The following is an 18491-nucleotide window of genomic DNA, read 5'->3' on the forward strand; positions in this document are numbered from 1 at the left end:
ATTTTCTTTTCCCTCAAGGCAAAGGAACACAATACCAATGTCCTCATAAGATGGGATTGGAGGGATTTTCTTTTGCTGTCCACGGAGTTAACCTCCAGATTGGGGCTACTTTTACTAGACTGGGGAGGAGCTCTCCAGGAGTCTGACAGGTGCTGCACATGTGGCTCTGGGAGCTTGAGGACAACAGTTTATGTGCAGGACATTTCTCCGAGGTCGGGATCCTCCTGGATTTGACTGTCTACCTTCTGAGTGTTATCCTTTGGAGCGGTCGCTGGGCAGTGTGAAAATGAGTAATTCAGACTCCATTTTTACCTTATAATTTGAGTTCACGTTGTGAATGTGGTCAGACTTGTCTCAGTGCTGATCTTTGCAGGAGAGGCTTCCGTTTTTAGCCTGTTTTGTTGACTTTTTAAAAAATAGCTCTGGGGTTTAGTCCTTGCCTTAAGTGTGATAGTGAGCTTTCTTTTGTTTTAACACACCAATTTCTAAATTTTGACTATTAAACGGTTCCCACTTCCCTGATTTCCTAGCCTCTTGCATGGAATGTTCAGCTCATTTATGCTGGGCTTCTTGGTTTAATTATGAGTGATTTTAGCAGCACGGATTTTCCTTTCAATACAGTCAGTGCTCTCTGAATAGCCGGTTCAGCTTCCTGTGATCTCACGTGTATCTTATCAGAAATCCAAGGGCTTGGCTCTTATTACCATTATCACCCGAGGATTATTGAATGCTTGGAAGTTTCTAACAAACCTGGTATTCCCATCATCACTGTTATCTTTTCTCTCTACTCTTTAATGTCATTGCATTTCAGTTATGTTCCTTCTGTGGGGAGGGAATTCAGGAGGAGAGCAAGCTCAGCCAGCACCACTCTGCCCTCACAAGATTCATTTGCCAAGGGAAACACCAAAGCACCCACATGGTACATTGGAATGATGGCAAGTATGGCCGATGCCCAACACTTCTCCACTTGTCTATGTTTCAAAGTCACAGTCTTCCCTCTGCAGCAGATATTTGGCATTAGAGCTGTGACTTTGTAGCTTTCTTCCTTGACACTGGCTTATATAGCCAACGAGATGAAAAATTACTTTTAAATACCCCCATTTTATTTTTTACTGCTTCCATACTGAGCTCCTGAGTCCTCTGGCTGTCCTAGGCTGTGAGCTTCTCCTTAATCTCCTTTCCTTACCTTGTTTCCTGAGCACAGATGGCTGCAGTGTATGCCTGACTCTTGGGTAAGCAACTGCTGATGGCCTTTTCCTGAGGCTTCTTATAAATGCTGAGATCTTAAGGGTTGCAGTTGCTAGTTCTACCTGTAATGAAAGTTTAAAACATGTGTAAGTAAGTACTGCTGTTTTCTGAATAAGCAAACCCTATTTTTAAAGACCTAAATCTGAAAAGAATTTTTATCTGCATAATACAGGCACATTACTTTAAAAAATCACCAAGTACTGAAAGGCTTATTGAAACCCCAATACCCCTGCTTCTCTACTCACTGCCCTTTCCGCTCCCTCCTCCCTAGGGGCAACCTTTCCAGGTTGGTGGTTTCTTCTTGGAGTTCATGCCACAGTTTCACCTGCATGTGTTTGCTACAGTTTCTTGATCCACCTATGTTCAGTAGTGTATATACATATTAGCTTAGTTTTCTAAATCCTTCCTCTAAAAACCCATCACAATAGTTCAACCATTTTTGCTAAATGAGTATTCAGGGTCTTAATGACTAATATTGTATAAATAGGCATTACTGTGCAGTCAGTAGGCAAACCAGGAGTACTCTGTTTTCTTGAATAGTTTACCTGGTCATTCCAATTCTATTCTTTAAAAAGTTCCAGGACAGTGAGTTGGCTCAGCAGGTAAAAGTTCCCTTACCCAAACAGCCATCTATTCCCTGGATTCATATGTAATCTTAACAGTTGTTTCTTTTTATTACATATATCATCCCTCATGCCACAGATATGCTACCTGCAGGTGTTCTTCTAGGCTGGTGTATGTGGACCAGTTAAGTTCTTAAGCTCATTGGGTATCCCAGAATCCCTTTTATTGTTATTGAGTAGGACCACTGGCTCTTGTGTCCTGCGTCCTCTTTTATCTGTTCCATTTCTTCATGTTAGTAAAGGAAATTCTTGGTAGTAGTTAAATGCATCAAGGTAAAGCCTGTTGAATTTCTTCATCTTAAAGCAACTTATAAATTATTCTTGAGAAATCTGATCATGACCCAATTTCCTTTGCTGGCACAGAATGGAGCCATTGAGGGAAGTTAAAAAGATCCAGCCTTCCCTAGTATGTGCATGTCCTCCAGGGAGGACATGGGTGACAGGCTGGCTGGCTGAACACACAGCAGTATGACATACTGCTTATACAGGTATTGGCTAGGTTGGTAAACATGACAGGGAACACAGGCAGTGACCCAGTTAGGACCAGAGAACTAGCAGTGTGGGCTGTGGGGGCCTGCATGGCTCAGCCTTGGTTTGAGTGAAGGCATCTATTGTAGAGTATTATTTTAAGGTGTGTTACTTTTGTTTATATTGCATTTGTTTAACTCTGTGAAGCTGTTTCTGTGCCTGTCTAAAATACCTGATGGTCTAATAAAGAATTTAATGGTCAGTAGCAAGGCAGGAGAATAGATGGGGGGCTGGCAGGCAGAGAGAATAAATAGGAGAAGAAATCTGAGAGGAAAAAAGTAGCCAGAGAAGGAGGAGGACATCAGGGGCCAGCCACCCAACCACACATCCACACAGCTACACAGCAAGCCATGGAGTAAGAGTAAGATTTACAAAAGGAAGAGAACAGGAAAAGCCCAGAGGCAAAAGACAGACAGAATAATCTAAGTTAAGAAAAGCTGTCTAGAAACAAGCTAAGGTAAGACCAGGCATCTATAAGTAAGAAAAGCCTCTGTGTATTTATTTGGCAACTGGGTGGTAGGCCCCCTAAAAGAGCAAAAACAATCAACAACATTTTGGTGTACCAATGTTGAGCTTGAATATCTCCAGGGCCTGAGAAAGCAAAAAAAAAAAAAAAAAGGGAAAGAGAGAGAGAGAGAGGATACGGCTCCTTTCAGAGTTTCAGCTGGACAGTTTCTGCTGGTCACTGAGCCCTTGAGCAGCTAGTACGTTAAGTAGAAACAAAACACTAAGTGAAAACGCCTGCCACAGAGCAGCATCAGCACTGTGAAGCTCTAGGAAGGTTGAATGCAGTTCCTGGTCAGACAAATCTCCAAATGGCCATGAATTTCATGCTTGGTTTTCACAACCCAAGAAGCAGGTGGAGCCAGCTGAGAGCCCTGTGCGGAGGATTCAGGTGTAGGTTAGCAGTTTAACGGTTTGCTCATATGGTCAAAAAAGGCTGGAGATACACAATAAAAGAGGTCCAGATGGAAAAACCTCAAAACAGGATACAGTGCGTTTAAGGATGTGTGTTGGCTTAAGAAAAGAAAAAGGGTATAGTCATAGAAAGAAAGGAATAGCTTAAAAATAAAAATAAAGTCTTTAAAGAGATTGTAAAAGTAGTATAGAAGAAGAAAGCCACATAAGTCTGGGTCCTGTATGTTATTGTGTTGATTTTGAATTTTTTGATCGTTGAAAAGTAAAGGACAGCTTCAAAAGAGACCTGGAATTGAAAGAGGGGCTGTTGAAATAAATCAGCCTATACACTTTAGGAATGCCTTTGTTTTTAAAAAGTAAAAAAAAATGTATTTGTCAAATGGAAATAAAAAATGCTTTGGAGTTTTGTTCCCACAGGAGACCTATGGATTCCTTCAGGGTTGATATGGTTCAGGTTTGATCAGGCGAGACCTCTTGAACCTTGAGGTGATATCTGTCAGTAAAGGTTACTGCTGGTCTTCTCAAGACCTGGTCATTATCTCAAAATTTTCTTTCTAGAACCTTAAAGATACTTCATCTACAGATAGCAGGAAGCAATTTGGAGAACACGATGTCCACATTCCCAAGAGAAGTGTGGGAGACTTTTGATTATTTGGAGGGTTGTGGATGTTTGTTACCCTTTAGGGGAATATAGTATATTGATACAAACTTAAAAGTTATTTTTGTTACACTGTATATATGTTTCTACTCTTGTTTAAAGGATTTTTGTATATTGATAAAAATTTAAGGTTATTTTTGTTACAACATATTGTATATATGTTTCTATTCTTGTTTAAGGTATTGTAACTATGCAGTTTATTTTAAAATGTAAGGTAAATTTCTAGTTTTTGAAAGCTGTTATTATAAACTATATAGGATAATCAGGAAACATAGGTCAGTGGTATAAATGACTATTTATAACAGTCTAATTTGTAGATATGTTAGGTATGCTTTCCAGATCATATAGAGATATATTTTAGATAGATACATGGTCTTCAAACCTTTCAAAGACCTACAGAATATGGCATTTAAAATGTTTTAACAACTCAGGGCTTTTCATGACAATGAGACACATCTGCTCCTGGCAGCACCAATTTACTTCAGAGATGATGGTGGGCATCAAAGAAACTCCTTATGGAGTTTGCTTTAATAGTGGCAAGGTTAGCCACTGAGCAAAGAAACTGTTCTTGCCTTTGACTGCTGACAATGTGCTGTGCAGATTGGACATGCAGGACACACAGGAAAAATACTGTTGAGCTTTGCCAAAACAAGACAGGACAGTCATTCAAAATTCCTGCTTTACAGAAGAGTCTGCCAGATATTCTGCAGGACGCACAGGAAAGTGACTGCTGAACTTTGCCAAAACAAGGCAAGACAGTCCAAAATTCCTGCTTCCTAGGAAAGTGCGCCAGATACTCTAGGCCTGTAGGCTGAAGATGGATGCCCCAACGTTACAGAGGAACTTTGGGTGACTGTCCAAGCATCCATATGTCTCTGTTGTTAGATAATATTACATTCTTCTGGATCTTTGATGGAGTAGAAGACTAGATAGTTATAGTTGCAATTTTCCATAGTTATGATAGAGAGTAAATTAGGCATAAAACTTTGGATTCACCAAGATGGATGGATGGTGGAGTGCTTTCTCTGAATTTGCTGAATGTAAATGGACTGAATATTGTAAATTAATTCTTATTTGATAACTGTTTTGTTGTATAGTTTTACTGTGTTAAAGTTAAAACCTTTCTTATTTAGACAAAAAGGAGAAAATGTTATTCTAAGTTGTGTTACTTTTGTTTATGTTGCATTTGTTTGACTCTGTGAAGATGTTACTGTGCCTGTCTAAAATACCTGATGGTCTAATAAAGAACTGAATGGCCAATAGCAAGGCAGGAGAATAGATAGGGGGGCTGGCAGACAGAGAGAATATATAGGAGAAGAAATCTGGGAGGAAAAACGTAACCAGAAAAGGAGGAGGACACCAGGGGCCAGCCACTCAGCTACACAGCAAGCCATGGAGTAAGAGTAAGATTTATAGAAGTAAGAGAACAAAAAAATCCAGAGGCAAAAGGTAGATGGGATAATTTAAGTTAAGGAAAGCTGGCAAGAAATAAGCCAAGCTAAGGCTGAGCATTTATAATTAAGAATAAGCCTCTGTGTGGGATTTATTTGGGAGCTGAGTGTCAGGCCCCCAAAAGAGAAAAGAAAACAACCAACAACAAGCATCAGGATTTGTTTGACATCTGGATAAATGTAGATGATTTGAAGAAGTAAGTGGGGTTCTAGATTGTATCAGTTAAAAAAAAAAATCTAAGTGTGTTGGTGCATGCCTTTTAACACAGTACTTGGGAGGCAGAGGCAGGTGGATCCCTGTAAATTTTAGGCCAACCTAATTTACATCATGAATTCCAGGACAGGCAGAGCTATGTAGAAAAATCCTGTCCAAAAGAACAAACAAACAAACAAACAAACAAAAAAAACCCCAAAACAGAACAACAACAAAACCAGAACAAAAACCAAAATCAAATGTTGCTGCCCTATGCCTTTTTCCCCCCAGCATTAAAAATATTATGTAATTTATATGTATGGGTGCTTTTATCTACATATATGTGTGTGCACCATTTGCATCCCTGGTGGCCAGGGAGGCCAGAAGAGGGCACTGGAAGAATCCCTTGTGACTGGAGTTACAGATGTTTGTGAGCTGCCATGTAGGTGCTAGGAATCAAACCTGTGTCCTCTGCAAGAGCAGCTGAGTCATCTCTCTCCAGCCCCAATGTATTGCTCTTCTTGATGATACTTCTCTTGCTGATAGTTTTCATTTCTTGGGTCCTTAGTTTCTATTTACCCACTTGCTATGCTGCTATAAAATATATCTGTTCAGCCTCTCCATTGACCCCTGGGTCCCAAAGATATATGGACAAGTCACCTGCTCCTAGAGATGGTGAACCTGAAATACAGGCAACATTCCTGGCTCCTTTATGCCTCTGGGTTCACAGAGGCCAGCTGAGTTATATGCAACAGTGTTATACATAACCAGTGGAGGATGGCATAATTCCCTGCCCATTTGTCACTGTGATGAAACAAGCCAGTTAAGCAGACCTGTTTCTAACATCTGTGTAGTGTCCCTGCTCATGTGTGTCCTTGTAAACAGAAGTTTCCTGTACCGACTGCCCAGTCCCAAATAACTGACTCAGAGAATGAATATGAATTATAAATGCTTGGCCGATAGCTCAGGCTTGTTACTAACTGACTCTTACACTTAAATTAACCCATTCTATTTATATTTAGCCACATGGTTCATGGCTTGTTACCTCATTTTCTACATGTCCTGCTTGCTTGGCAGTTGGCTGGCATCTCTTCTGACTCTGCTCTCCTTCTTCCCATGGTCCTCAGTTTGGTTTTCCAAACCTAACTTCCTTCCCAGCTACTAGCCTGTCAGCTTTTTATTAATCAATGAGAGTAATACATATTCATAGTGTAGAAAAGGATTGTTCCACAGCATGTCTTGAATGTCTCCATGGGAAAATAAAAGCTTGTTCATTCCCCATCTGCTTCAGCGCTGGAGCCTTCCCTTCAAAATAGCCTTCTGTCTCTCTTATGATGTACACCAGCTGTCACTACCCAAAGTCAGTGGGCTCTCTCATGGCTGAACCATTGTTGGCTCTAAAGACCAAGGATGGAGGGATCAGATAGAGCCTTCCCAAAACAGCCTGGGGTTCCCCCAGGCACCAGACACCACCAGAGTGTGGGATTTGCAGGCTGAGGTCTCAGGAGCTGCTGCACTGTTTCCCTGGTGCCAACAGCCATTGTTCCACTTCTTTCTGCTGCACAGGGGCTATTGACACTGGTCTGTTTCAGTCTGATGGACAATGGGCAGGTCTATTGGTTGAGGTTCTTACACAGACTATTGCAATCTTAAGACCAAGCTTGGCCAAGAACATATTCGGTCTAGGGTCCTCTTCATTTGTTCTCTTGGCCTTTAGCCATTAGCCATTGGCCTTCATTTTCAGAAAATGGAATCGGGAGAACTCTCTACCCCAACCCCTCTTTCAAGCTTGGCCTTGCATTTGAAGAGGCATCTCAACATTTCCCAGCACTAGACTTTGAATCGACATGAAGAATACACTATGAGTACTCAGCATCAAGTTTTAGAATTCTAGAATGTTCAGTATGCACACTGAGCCATCCTCTCTCCCAGGTTCACATACCAAGTGTTCAGTCATTACAGAACATGCTTCTCATTTCTGGTTGTGCTTGCTCACCCTGAGTCTCTTAGACAGGTACTCTGTAGATGACTGCTTATGGAAAAGAAGGGTCTTTGTGTGGAACACTATTCCCAATGAAATATGGCCCAGGACCTGGGGGATCTGGAGGAGAGCCATGGGCTGCAGTACAGTCAGATCCTCATGGCATGTCCACTTGAGTCATGCAGCAGTTGATAGCATCTTTCACCATGAGGCGTTTGGGGGAAGAGACTGGCTAGAGCTTTGAAATAACCCTGCTGGGGACATGACCAATCTACTTCACTCTTGGAGCCCTGTGTTGCCATAGGGTCTCTGTCCCCACAGTATTGTGTGTGTATTGAAGGAGTTAGGTAGTGTCATGGCTAGTGTGCAATGTAGCTCCAGGGCTTGTCTTCTGTGTGCAACTGGAAGCTGAAACTGAGGCCATGGAGCTCCCCATGTCTGCTTTTTAAAATCTTTACTTGTATCAGGGTTTCACATACTGTGGACACACATTCAGGTGTTTCCTTTGGTCAGCTTTTTCCCTCGCAGATACTATGATTTCTTTTCATTGCAGCTTTTGAATCGTAAAGACAAGACTACTTTTGAGAAACTGGACTACCTGATGTCCAAGGAAGACAACTACAAGCGGACTCGGGACTACATCCAAAGTCTGAAGATGGTGCCCAGTATTCCCTATCTAGGTATGAGTCTCTATTGGCTTATTATTATTTTTCCAAGCGACATGCTCAGTGCCAAATAAGATGTTTTTCTAGTATCCAGGAAGCAGCAGAGATCGTGGATAAAGAAGTGATTTGGTTTTTCCTTGGGTTGGAACAAGCCATTGGTACTTCCCAGGATAGGAACACTGGTGAGGTGGAAACAAAGATGCTCTGTCTCATACATCTAGGCTCTGAGAACCCCAGTCTCCTAGGCTGTGAAGGCCTCAGGCTCCCGGGCTGTGAACAACACAGGCTTCCAGGCTGCAGCCCAGATGGATCATAATGTCCACAGCAAGCCTTTTGCTGGTTCATGCAGGTCCTCCCACACTAGGGGAGCCCAGGCATAAGCCTTCTGTTCTAGTTTTCTGATCATTATTAAGATATCTCATAAAATTTGTGTAAATGAAATTCTAGTAACAACTGCTAAGTTTTCCAGTTATAAAATATTACATGCTCATTAGCAGAATTGGGGGGAGGAGAAAATTTCTGTAGTTACCCATTAAAAGATATTTTGCTTTGTATTTCAGTCCTTTGGGCATGTATAAAAAAACCTGTGTACTCACCGCAGACCCCTCATGTTGTATGTGCTTCTCTGTACTTGGTGCCATCCCTTCACCTGGAGCTGTCAGACTCAGTTCAGCTCTTCTCTGCTGCCCACTGCTCACAGTTTCTATTTTCTGCGGTGAATGTTCTTGTGCCATAAAAACTTTAGCATGTGAATTTGACGATTGCATTGTAATAACTTCTTGGAAGGACAGGTAACTAGGTAGCATATATGTACAGAGTACACCTTAAAGGTTTTTAAATAAGGTCTTGCCGCTGCTGCTGCTGCTTTCCTCCTACTCCTCCTCCTTCCTCCTTCCTCCTTCCTCCTTCCTCCTTCCTTCCTTCCTCCCTCCCTCCCTCCTTCCTCCTTCCTTCCTTCCTTCCTTCCTCCCTCCCTCCTTCCTCCTTCCTTCCTCCCTCCCTCCTTCCTCCTTCCTTCCTCCCTCCCTCCCTCCCTCCTTCCTCCTCCCTTCCTTCCTTCCTCCCTCCCTCCCTCCTTCCTCCTTCCTTCCTTCCTCCCTCCCTCCCTCCCTCCTTCCTCCTTCCTTCCTTCCTTCCTCCCTCCCTCCCTCCCTCCCTCCCTCCCTCCCTCCCTCCTCCTTCCTTCCTTCCTTCCTTCCTCCCTCCCTTCCTCTTCCTCCCTCCCTCCCTTCCTTCCTCCCTCCCTCCCTCCCTCCCTTCCTTCTCCTTCCTTCCTTCCTTCCTTCCTTCCTTCCTTCCTTCCTCCCTCCCTCCTTCCCTCCCTTCCTCCCTCCCTCCCTCCTTCCTTCCTTCCTTCCTTCCTTCCTCCCTCCCTCCTTCCCTCCCTTCCTCCTCCTCCCTTCCTTCCTCCCTCCCTCCCTCCTTCCTCCTCTTTCCTTCTTTCCTTCCTTCCTTCCTTCCTTCCTCCCTCCCTCCCTCCTTCCTCCCTCCCTCCTTCCTCCTTCCTTCCTTCCTTCCTCCCTCCCTCCCTCCCTCCTTTCCTCCTTCCTTCCTTCCTCCCTCCCTCCCTTCCTTCCTTCCTCCCTCCCTTCCTCCCTCCCTCCCTCCTTCCTCCTTCCTTCCTTCCTTCCTCCTCCTTCCTTCCTTCCTCCTCCTTCCTCCCTTCCTTCCTTCCTCCTCCTTCCCTCCTTCCTTCCTTCCTTCCTTCCCTCTTTCCTTCCTTCCTTCCTTCCTTCCTTCCTTCCTTCCTTCCTTCCTGTTCTTTTTGATTTTTTGAGACAGGGTTTCTCTGTCTAGCCCAGGCTGTCCTGGAACTCACTCTGTAGACCAGGCTATCCTCAAACCCAGAAATCTGCCTCCGAGTGCCTCCAAGTGCCTCCCAGATTAAAGGTGTGTGTCATATGCCAGGCAGGCATTTTCTTTTCAAATCTGGTTTTCTTTCCTTTTTATCTTGTCAGTTTGATAGGTGCAAAATGCTGTTTGTAGTTTGGTCTTGAGGGGAAGATCCATCTCGCTCTAATCTGAAACAGTTTTGATAATCAGAGAAGGCAAGGCTTCTCCAGAGGAGACTCCTGATATTCAGGGTTAGTAGAGTCCTTTCTGTAGACCTCCGCAGCTTTGGAACTCCTCCTGTTAGTCCTCTGTACTTGGGTTTTCAGATTCTTTAAAGCCATCTTGGATTTTTTTTTTTTAAGTAAGAAACTATCTATTTGATCCAACTTTTCAAAAATTATTAGTATGGAGTTTTTTCCTCATTTAATTTTTTATTATAGTGGTATACAGCTTTCTCTTATAAATATGAACTTCTCTCTATATGTGGTTATATTTATTTAATTTTTGAAATAAGGTCTTACTATGTAGCCCTGACTGGCCTGGAACTCACTCTGTAGACCAGGCTGGCCTCAAACTCACAGAGGTCCGCCTGCCTCTGCCTTAGCAACACTGTAATCCTAGTGCAGGTGTGTTTGCCCTTTGCAGCCCTCACTAGTTTATATTGTTGCCCCTCGCCCTCTTCTCAGCTCTTCTTTTCTCAAGTTCACCCTGTCAAACTTTGTCTATTGATCTTCCCAAATAATTAAATTTTAGATTTTGAATTTTTAAGTCAGTCACACTATCTTTCTGCTTTTGAATTTACTGCATTTTCTTAATCTAGGGCATGTTTTATCTTTCCACATTTTAATGCCTCTGAAATTGATGATAAAGCATTGTAATGTTTTTAATTGCAGTAATATTCTTAGTAATACATAAAGTAATATTCTTAGTAATGCCTTATAATCAGTGACATTCTAATTTGATGGAATAAGGATATATATGAATATCCATATATATATAAAGGGTGTATATAAATATTCATATATGTGTGTTTGTACTTTTCATAACTCTGACCATGGTTTGGAGCGAGTATTTCAAGCTGTTTCCCTAGCTTTCCCCAGTGTGAGAGGCCTTGCTTTTCTCTCTCTCTCTCTCTTCTCCTCCCCTCTGTAACCCTCTCCTTTCCCCATCCCCCTCCTCTGCCTTGCTACAAGCTGCCATGTGTCTGTATGTGCTGGCTGTCCCAAGAGGGGAAGCATGCTCATGTGCACAGCCCCACAGCTGGCCACTTCGTGAGAGTGTCATCTAGGAAAAGGATTGGTGGCACAAAGGGTGGGGGCACTGCCACCATGTGATTCAGGCAGAATGGGTGCTTGCGTGGTTAAGAATGGTGTTCTTTCCCCAGCTCTCTCATTTTTTCTGAGACATAGTTTCATATATTTTAGGCTGGCCTTGAAATTACTCTATAGCCAAGAATGGTCTGGAACCCCTGATCCTCTTACCGCCATCTCTCTAGGAATAATTGTGAGAGCTGTTGTGTGTCACTCACCTGTGTCCAGCCCTTCGCTCTGCCTTTGGCTGTGGTATCCCATTGCATGATCTCAAGTGCCAGAGCCAGGGCTGGGTGCACATGGACAGGCCATAAGCTCTGAGATTGTGACACTGCCCCTTCCCATCTCTACTATTCAGGTAATTATTTTCCTACCCATCCCATAACAGGTTACCTGTTGAGTCTCTGGTTTGGGACATGACGTATGGCCTAGATGAATTGTCTCTGCTATTGCTGTGACACATCTTGCTGCTGGACTGCAAAGCAGTGTTGTCTTGGGACTTCCTTGGCTATCAGTCAGCCTGTTCTAGCCTCTGGCCCTTGCACCTTACATGTCTGGATAGATGAGGCCCTCTTTGCTCTGGATCTGCTTTCTCTAGCAGGGGCTTTGCAGAGGCTCCCTGAGTCCTCTGCTTGCCTATACAGCTTGCCTGCTCTGGTGCTGAGTGAGCCCTTCAAGCGGCCATGTTCCTATCCCTTCAGCCGTCAGGTGTCTCCAGTCCCCATGACACAGTTACGCTGCACTTCTCATCGTGAATCAAAACAACCATAGCAAAAATGAGTTAGAGGGGAACAGTAGGCCGTACCTGAGCTTACTGCTTCCTGTTCCCAGGATGGGTACTGACCATGGGCACTTGATCATGAGCGTAAGAGAACATGAAACACGATCTGCTGAGCTCAGTGGATCCATCTGCCCTGATGGGGCTGGGGGCTCCATCTGCTGTCTGACTGCCATGGGCAGACCTTGCCCATTGGATCCTCTTGAAAACCCAACGTGTCTGGGTGGACGTGTTTATCTAAATGGGAGCAGTTATGTAATTCCTGGAAAGGACAATACAGGAGAAAAGGTCCAAGCCGTTTGTTTTTCCTCTGGCAGAATCTCATGGCAGGTCTCTTCCATGGTTGGGGAGGAGCAGTTGGCCAGTCCCCAATGCCCAGGTCCCACTGGTGACGCCTGCTCTCCGCTGTAGCAGGTGTCCGCCTCTATCTGCAAGAGTACATTTCCTTTTGTGACAGTGTGCTACCGGAGGCTGGGACTCCTCCCGCTGTGGCTGTTCCAGGCGGAGATGGCTTCCTGGGCCTGCTCTTTCGCTCCAGACTTCAGAGGCAGCTGGCTTCACTTTCATATCCCAAGTACCCTGTAAAGCATGGTTTTAAAAAAAACTGAGGGGCTGGAACGATAGCTCAGCGGTTAAGAGCACTGCTCTTCCGGAGAATGAAGGTTCAAATCCCAGCACCCACATAGCAGCTTACAATTCTCTGTAACTCCAGCTCCAGGGATCCAGTTTCCTCTTCTGGCCTCTGAGGTTTCTAGACACATACATAGTACAGAAACGTATAGGCAGCAAAACACCTGTACACATAAAATACATTTGAAAAATTAAAATAAAACACTGAGAGAAAAACATTATATTAAAACAAAACAAGGTGCTGGAGAGATGGCTCAGTGGTTAAGAGCACTGGCTGCTTCTCCAGAGGTCCTGAGTTCAATTCCCAGCACCCACATGGTGACTCACAACCATCTGAAATGAGATCTGGTGCCCTCTTCTGGCATAAAGTAGTACATGCAGTAGAACACTCATGTATATTAAATAAATAAATGAATACATACATAAATAAATCTTTAAAAACAAACAAACAAAACCCCACAAGACTTAGAATTAGTTTCTTCCAAACTGTGAAGTAGTACAGGGATGGACTGATTGTCCCTAAGTTACTGTTACAGCACCCGGTTCGCCGTGTGACAGCACCTCCCCTAAGTACCTAGTTTTCAATGTGACAGCACCTCTCCTAAGTACCTAGTTCTCAGTGTGACAGCACCTCCCCTAAGTACCTAGTTTTCAATGTGACAGCACCTCTCCTAAGTACCTAGTTCTCAGTGTGACAGCACCTCCTCTAAGTACCTAGTTCTCAGTGTGACAGCACCTCCTCTAAGTACCTAGTTCTCAGTGTGACAGCACCTCCTCTAAGTACCTAGTTCTCAGTGTGACAGCACCTCCTCTAAGTACCTAGTTCTCAGTGTGACAGCACCTCCCCACAGCACCCGCTTTTGACGGAAACCGAAGGAAAGTGGGAGCGCTGGAGAATGGCTTCACCACTTACTTCTGAGTCACTGTCTTGATCTAGAGGTATTTGGTTTTTCACTGCTCATTATTCCTTCCAGGAAATAACTAAATAAAATTAGGAATGTGGTGGATTCAAAATGCCATTGCGCTGATCTCGAAGTACCATAGCAGTGTGGAAAATTGTGATGTCTCAAGAAACAGAGAGCCAGGCATCCATCCTGACAGCCTAAAGCAGCAGGGACACTGAAAAGTGCTTGGTAAACTTTCCCAGACCTTGAGTGTGTAAAGAAAAGTTCTAGAACCTGAGCTACTTTCTTCAGACAAGCAACTTCTTCCATTTGGAAAATAAAACCTTTATGTTTAAGTAGGAATTCTGAAGTTTAGAACAGAGGCAAGTTCTTTGTAAGCAACTGGGTCAAACTGCCAGACATAGAAAGAACCTTACACACACACACACACACACACACACACACACACACACACACACACACACACCTGTGTCCTCAGATGTGTAGTCAGTCACACCTCACAGACCAGCCCTGAGCACTAGCTGAGTGCAAGGACTGAGACCTGAGCTGAGCCTGATGAAGGGGGAAGCTGAGGGACAAGCAAAGGGCCCTGCCTGGTCTTTACAGAAAGGTCTCCAGTGAGACGGAGCCCTGAAAGGAGGGGAGGGCCCCAGACAGACAGCTGCTTATGCAAGAGCTCTGAATTGGGGAAAACTTGTGAGATAGAGTCAAGAGGGGGAGGGAGGGTGTGGGGGAGGTGGCTGGACGGGGTAGGGGAGCAGATCTCTGAAGGGCTGCCAGTAGGAGTGGGGAGCCCAGGCTGTGACCTGGCTGGCTGGGGGCATCAGGGACTGGGAAGGCTTTAAACAAAGGCACTACTGGATTGGCATTTCGCATACATCTATGACTGTAGCACAGTGTGTGTGTGTGTGTGTGTGTGTGTGTGTGTGTGTGTGTGTGTGTGTGTGTGTGTGTGTGATGAGTCACTGCAGTCAGAGCAGCAGCAGGAAAGGCCTTTCCAAACTACTCATCTGAGAACAGAGCCTTAGAAAGACCCAAGACGCGGCCAGTGTGCACAGCCCTCGCACCTGATGGAGACCCGCAGCCCATCCTAGTCTAGGGATTTGAGAATTCAGGTCTGCTTTTGACTGTGGTTCCTTTTAACAGAGTTGAAAGAATGAGCATGGGCAGGTGGTGTAGACAGTGCCAGCAGAGCCTCAGCACACCGTCCTCAGAGACATTCACCTGAGTAGCTATTACCCCAGTGGGGGGTCACCCTGCCCCAGACCAAATCCAACAGCAGCAGCACATCAGAGGTGGATGTTGGGAAATCAAGGTGACCTCAAGTTGACCAGCATTTTGGGTAGTCTTTGCCTTTAATATCTAGCAGAAACAAATCCATTCCACATGCAGGAAGCCCAGCCTTTTTCAGTTCCCACCCCATGTGTTTCGGAGAATCCCCTAGGAACAGTCATCTGTTCCATAGCTCCTGTCTTACCGTTGATGGGGCGTCATTGCATGCCTGGCCCAACTCTCTGACCCCTCCCATTCTTCTGTTTGTCCAGTTGCCTCCTGCCTTCCCAGCCTGGCTCTCTAGCTGGCCATGGTAGGGCCAGTCTTCTTGCTCAGCTGAGGCAGCAAATCCTGAGGACTGAAAGGGGTATCAGTGCCAAGGAGAAGGCATAAGCTGGATTCAGGGATGGGTGTGCCCTGAGCCATGGCCCTGACATTCTCTTCTCTGCCCCTGTGGCCACAGTCCTGTAGGGACCTGACTGCTCTCCTCCCTCTCCAGCTGAGAGACTTTTAAACATGTTTCCCTTCCTCAAGGCAGGCGTCCAAGCCTGGATTCCAACAAGCAGGAAAGTTCTTCCCTCTGACCCTAGGCTCAACCAAATGATCTAAAGGTACTTTAGCATGCAAAATGCCCAAAACCTTTTCCATTATTCTGTGGTAAGCGGCATATTGTTTCAAATCACTCCCATCTAGAAGGGAGAAAATTACCTTTAGTTGTCTAGTCTCTGGATTTGTTACCTTAAAAATTAAATTTCTCCAGGACATCGCAAAAGGCCAATGGATATTATCGAATCTCCCCAAATTTGTGAATAAATACCCCACAGTTTGACCTATGGCTTACACAACCTCACAGTCCAGGTGGATACCAAGTTTAACTGAGCTCATGCTGGGGCTAGGGTTCTACCCAGGCTTTAGGACCTTTAGGGTGCTCCCTTAGTTCACCACCTCTGTCTTCATGGAGATAAACAGTGGTAGGAAAACAGTGGTTCGGAGAGGAGCCCCCAGGGCAGCTTGGCTCCATGCCAGGCTAGAAAAGCTACCATCAGCTTTGCTCTGGGTCAGATTTTAGTAGGCTAAGGGCATGCTGTGCACAAGAGAACATTTACATAGCAGAGACCTGCATTCTCACTGGGGCGCCCATCCTGACTTCCTTTAGCCTTTGGGTCTCTAATGAGAAAATAGCATAAATAATGGTCACATGATTCATGTGACAGGCACTTGATGTTGGTTATCTCTGAGTCACCCAACCCTCCTTACTCTTAGGCACTATTTTTAGCTTATTTTGCCACTGCAGGGTATGAATAAGGTCAATAATGGAGTGACTCTTAGAGATTAGATAAAGACAGTACCCACTCCTTCTTCCTCTCAGGGGTCACCCATCCTGAAGGATGCCAGCCACCCTGTGCTTTGTTGTAATCCTATAGAGAAGCCCCTGTGGCACAGAAACAGATTCTGCTCAAGAATTGAGCCTTCACATGAGACCCCAGCTCATTTGCAGTTCGCTGGTGTGTCCCTAGAGACTCCACAGACACTTTAAGAGGATAACTGCTTCTTGTTGTGAGCCACCAAGTTTTGGGATGTTTCGAGACCACAGGGGGAGATGAGGGTAATTGGTCATTGCAGCTCACTTTGGTGGCTCTTGATTTCTCCGTTGCTATTGGAACAAACATGAGCTGTCACTGTGTGTTTGCAGGAGACGGTGAAGTCAGCGGGACAGTGCTCAGCCCTCCCCCACACTGTCTCACTGGGACACTCTACAGGTAGATGGATGGATGCCACTTTGTACCTCTGTAAGGAGGAAGGTTCTGGATATGACCATTAGGGTCTGGAAAGGCCTTGAAGGTTGTCTTCAAGCAGGGCCATATCTGCTGACAAGAGTGTCCTGGGCTCTGGGCATAGGAGTGGGGAGGCTGCATTCCCATGTGGTCACCCAGAAAGGCTGTACACTGGGATGGCACTGGGTGCCCACTCTAAAAATTCTTTAAATCTTATTGCTTTCTGTGAAAATGATCCACACTACAAAGCAGTCTAGGAAGTAAAATGTGGAAGTTGCTCTGCTCCTCCCCAGAGGCACTGCTGCTGGAAGCCGAGGTATGCCCCAGCTGTCAGTGGACCATGGTGTGACCCTGCGCTTTCTAACTAGATGTAGCTTTCATACATTGTGCTTTGTGTGTTTCCTCTACCCAGTGTCATAGAGCCTGTCTAACGGCTGCAGATATAGCATGCTGTCATTCTTGCTGTGGTCCTGTGGAACCCGCAGATGCATGGGTGTTCCCCATTGTTTCTGTTTCCCCATCCACAGGTAGCACAGTGTGGACACTGGTCATCTGTGCTTGTCTTTGCCTGGCGGAGTATTCGTAAGCACAGGAGCTCTAGGATGGAGATGGGCTTCATGGTAGCTGCTGTCTGGAAACCCTCTGAGGAGGCTGCCATTGTCTGTCACCCATAGTTTTCTTTCTCAGTCTCCTAGATACTGCAGCTTTCTCAGAAGACATCCGGACTCCAGCCTAGAGTGTAGGTGTTTCCAAATTCTCTGACAGGTATTACCTGTGGTAGTTTAAATAGGTATGGGCCACCATAGACTCATGTGCTTGAATGCTTGGCCCATAGGGACTACTACTACTAGGTAGTGTGGCCTTGTTGGAGTAGGTGTGGCCTTGTTGGAGGAAATATGTCACTGTGGGGGTGGAATTTGAGGTCTTATATGCTCAAGCTAGGCCCAGAATGGTTTTCCTTTTGCTGCCTGTGGATTAAGATGTAGAACTCTCAGCTGCTTCTTCAGCACCATGTCTTCTGCATGAAACTGTGAGCACCCCAGTTCAGTATTTCCTTTATAAGGGTCGCTGTGGTCATGGTGTCTCTTCACAGCCATAGAAACCTTGACTATGACACTAACCTTCTCCCCTGCCTCTGCTTCCTGATTACATGTCCCAGTCCCTCTCCCAGTGTGCCCTGCCCTGCACTGCCTATGGAAAGCAGGCTGCCCTAATCCTTGCCTGGGGCTGCTCGACATTGTGGATTTTGAGAGGGGTGACATACTTTTTCTTGTTCCTTTCTGTCACTGAGGTGAGGTTGCAGGCCTCTGTCATCACACAGCAACCAAAAGTTCCAGTCCCTCCACATAAGCCACCCACCCAGGCTCTGGCCTCTGCCAGCTCTGCAAAGTCTCCGGGCAGATGTGAGCAAGGTGCCCTCTCTTATCATGGGATGTCCCTCAGCTTCAGGATACACTGAAGCAGGGGGACAGGAGCATGCCCTAATCAGCTTATGGAGCCAGAGTCATCCGAACCATTGTGGAGTTCAGCCAGCTGGGATGTTATGCCTAGATTGCAGGGACCCCCAAAAGACCACCACAGAGATCAAATCCCATATGAAAAAGCAGAGAGCCTTTATTTTCAAGCTTAGAGATTGGATTCTCTGTCCTATGCAGCAGTGAGAGCAGAGACCGGCAGGGTGGGGTTCTTATCATAGCAGAGATTGGGGTGAGGGATTTCCAGG

The 18491-nt window shown here is 45.3% G+C and overlaps 1 protein-coding gene across 8 annotated transcripts in view; it reads left to right on the plus strand.

Annotated features, from left to right (window-relative positions):
* The window catches only part of Ralgps1 (Ral GEF with PH domain and SH3 binding motif 1), a 297117-nt gene that overhangs the window by 162165 nt on the left and 116461 nt on the right, over positions 1 to 18491 (plus strand). For all 8 annotated transcript variants that reach the window (XM_036186564.1, XM_036186562.1, XM_036186565.1 and 5 more), the window contains one exon: positions 8154 to 8280. In XM_036186564.1, the coding sequence (XP_036042457.1) occupies positions 8154 to 8280 (127 nt within the window). The remainder of the gene's footprint in view (positions 1 to 8153; positions 8281 to 18491) is intronic.

Source organism: Onychomys torridus, chromosome 4, assembly GCF_903995425.1.
Source record: "Onychomys torridus chromosome 4, mOncTor1.1, whole genome shotgun sequence".
NCBI classification, from domain to species: domain Eukaryota; kingdom Metazoa; phylum Chordata; class Mammalia; order Rodentia; family Cricetidae; genus Onychomys; species Onychomys torridus.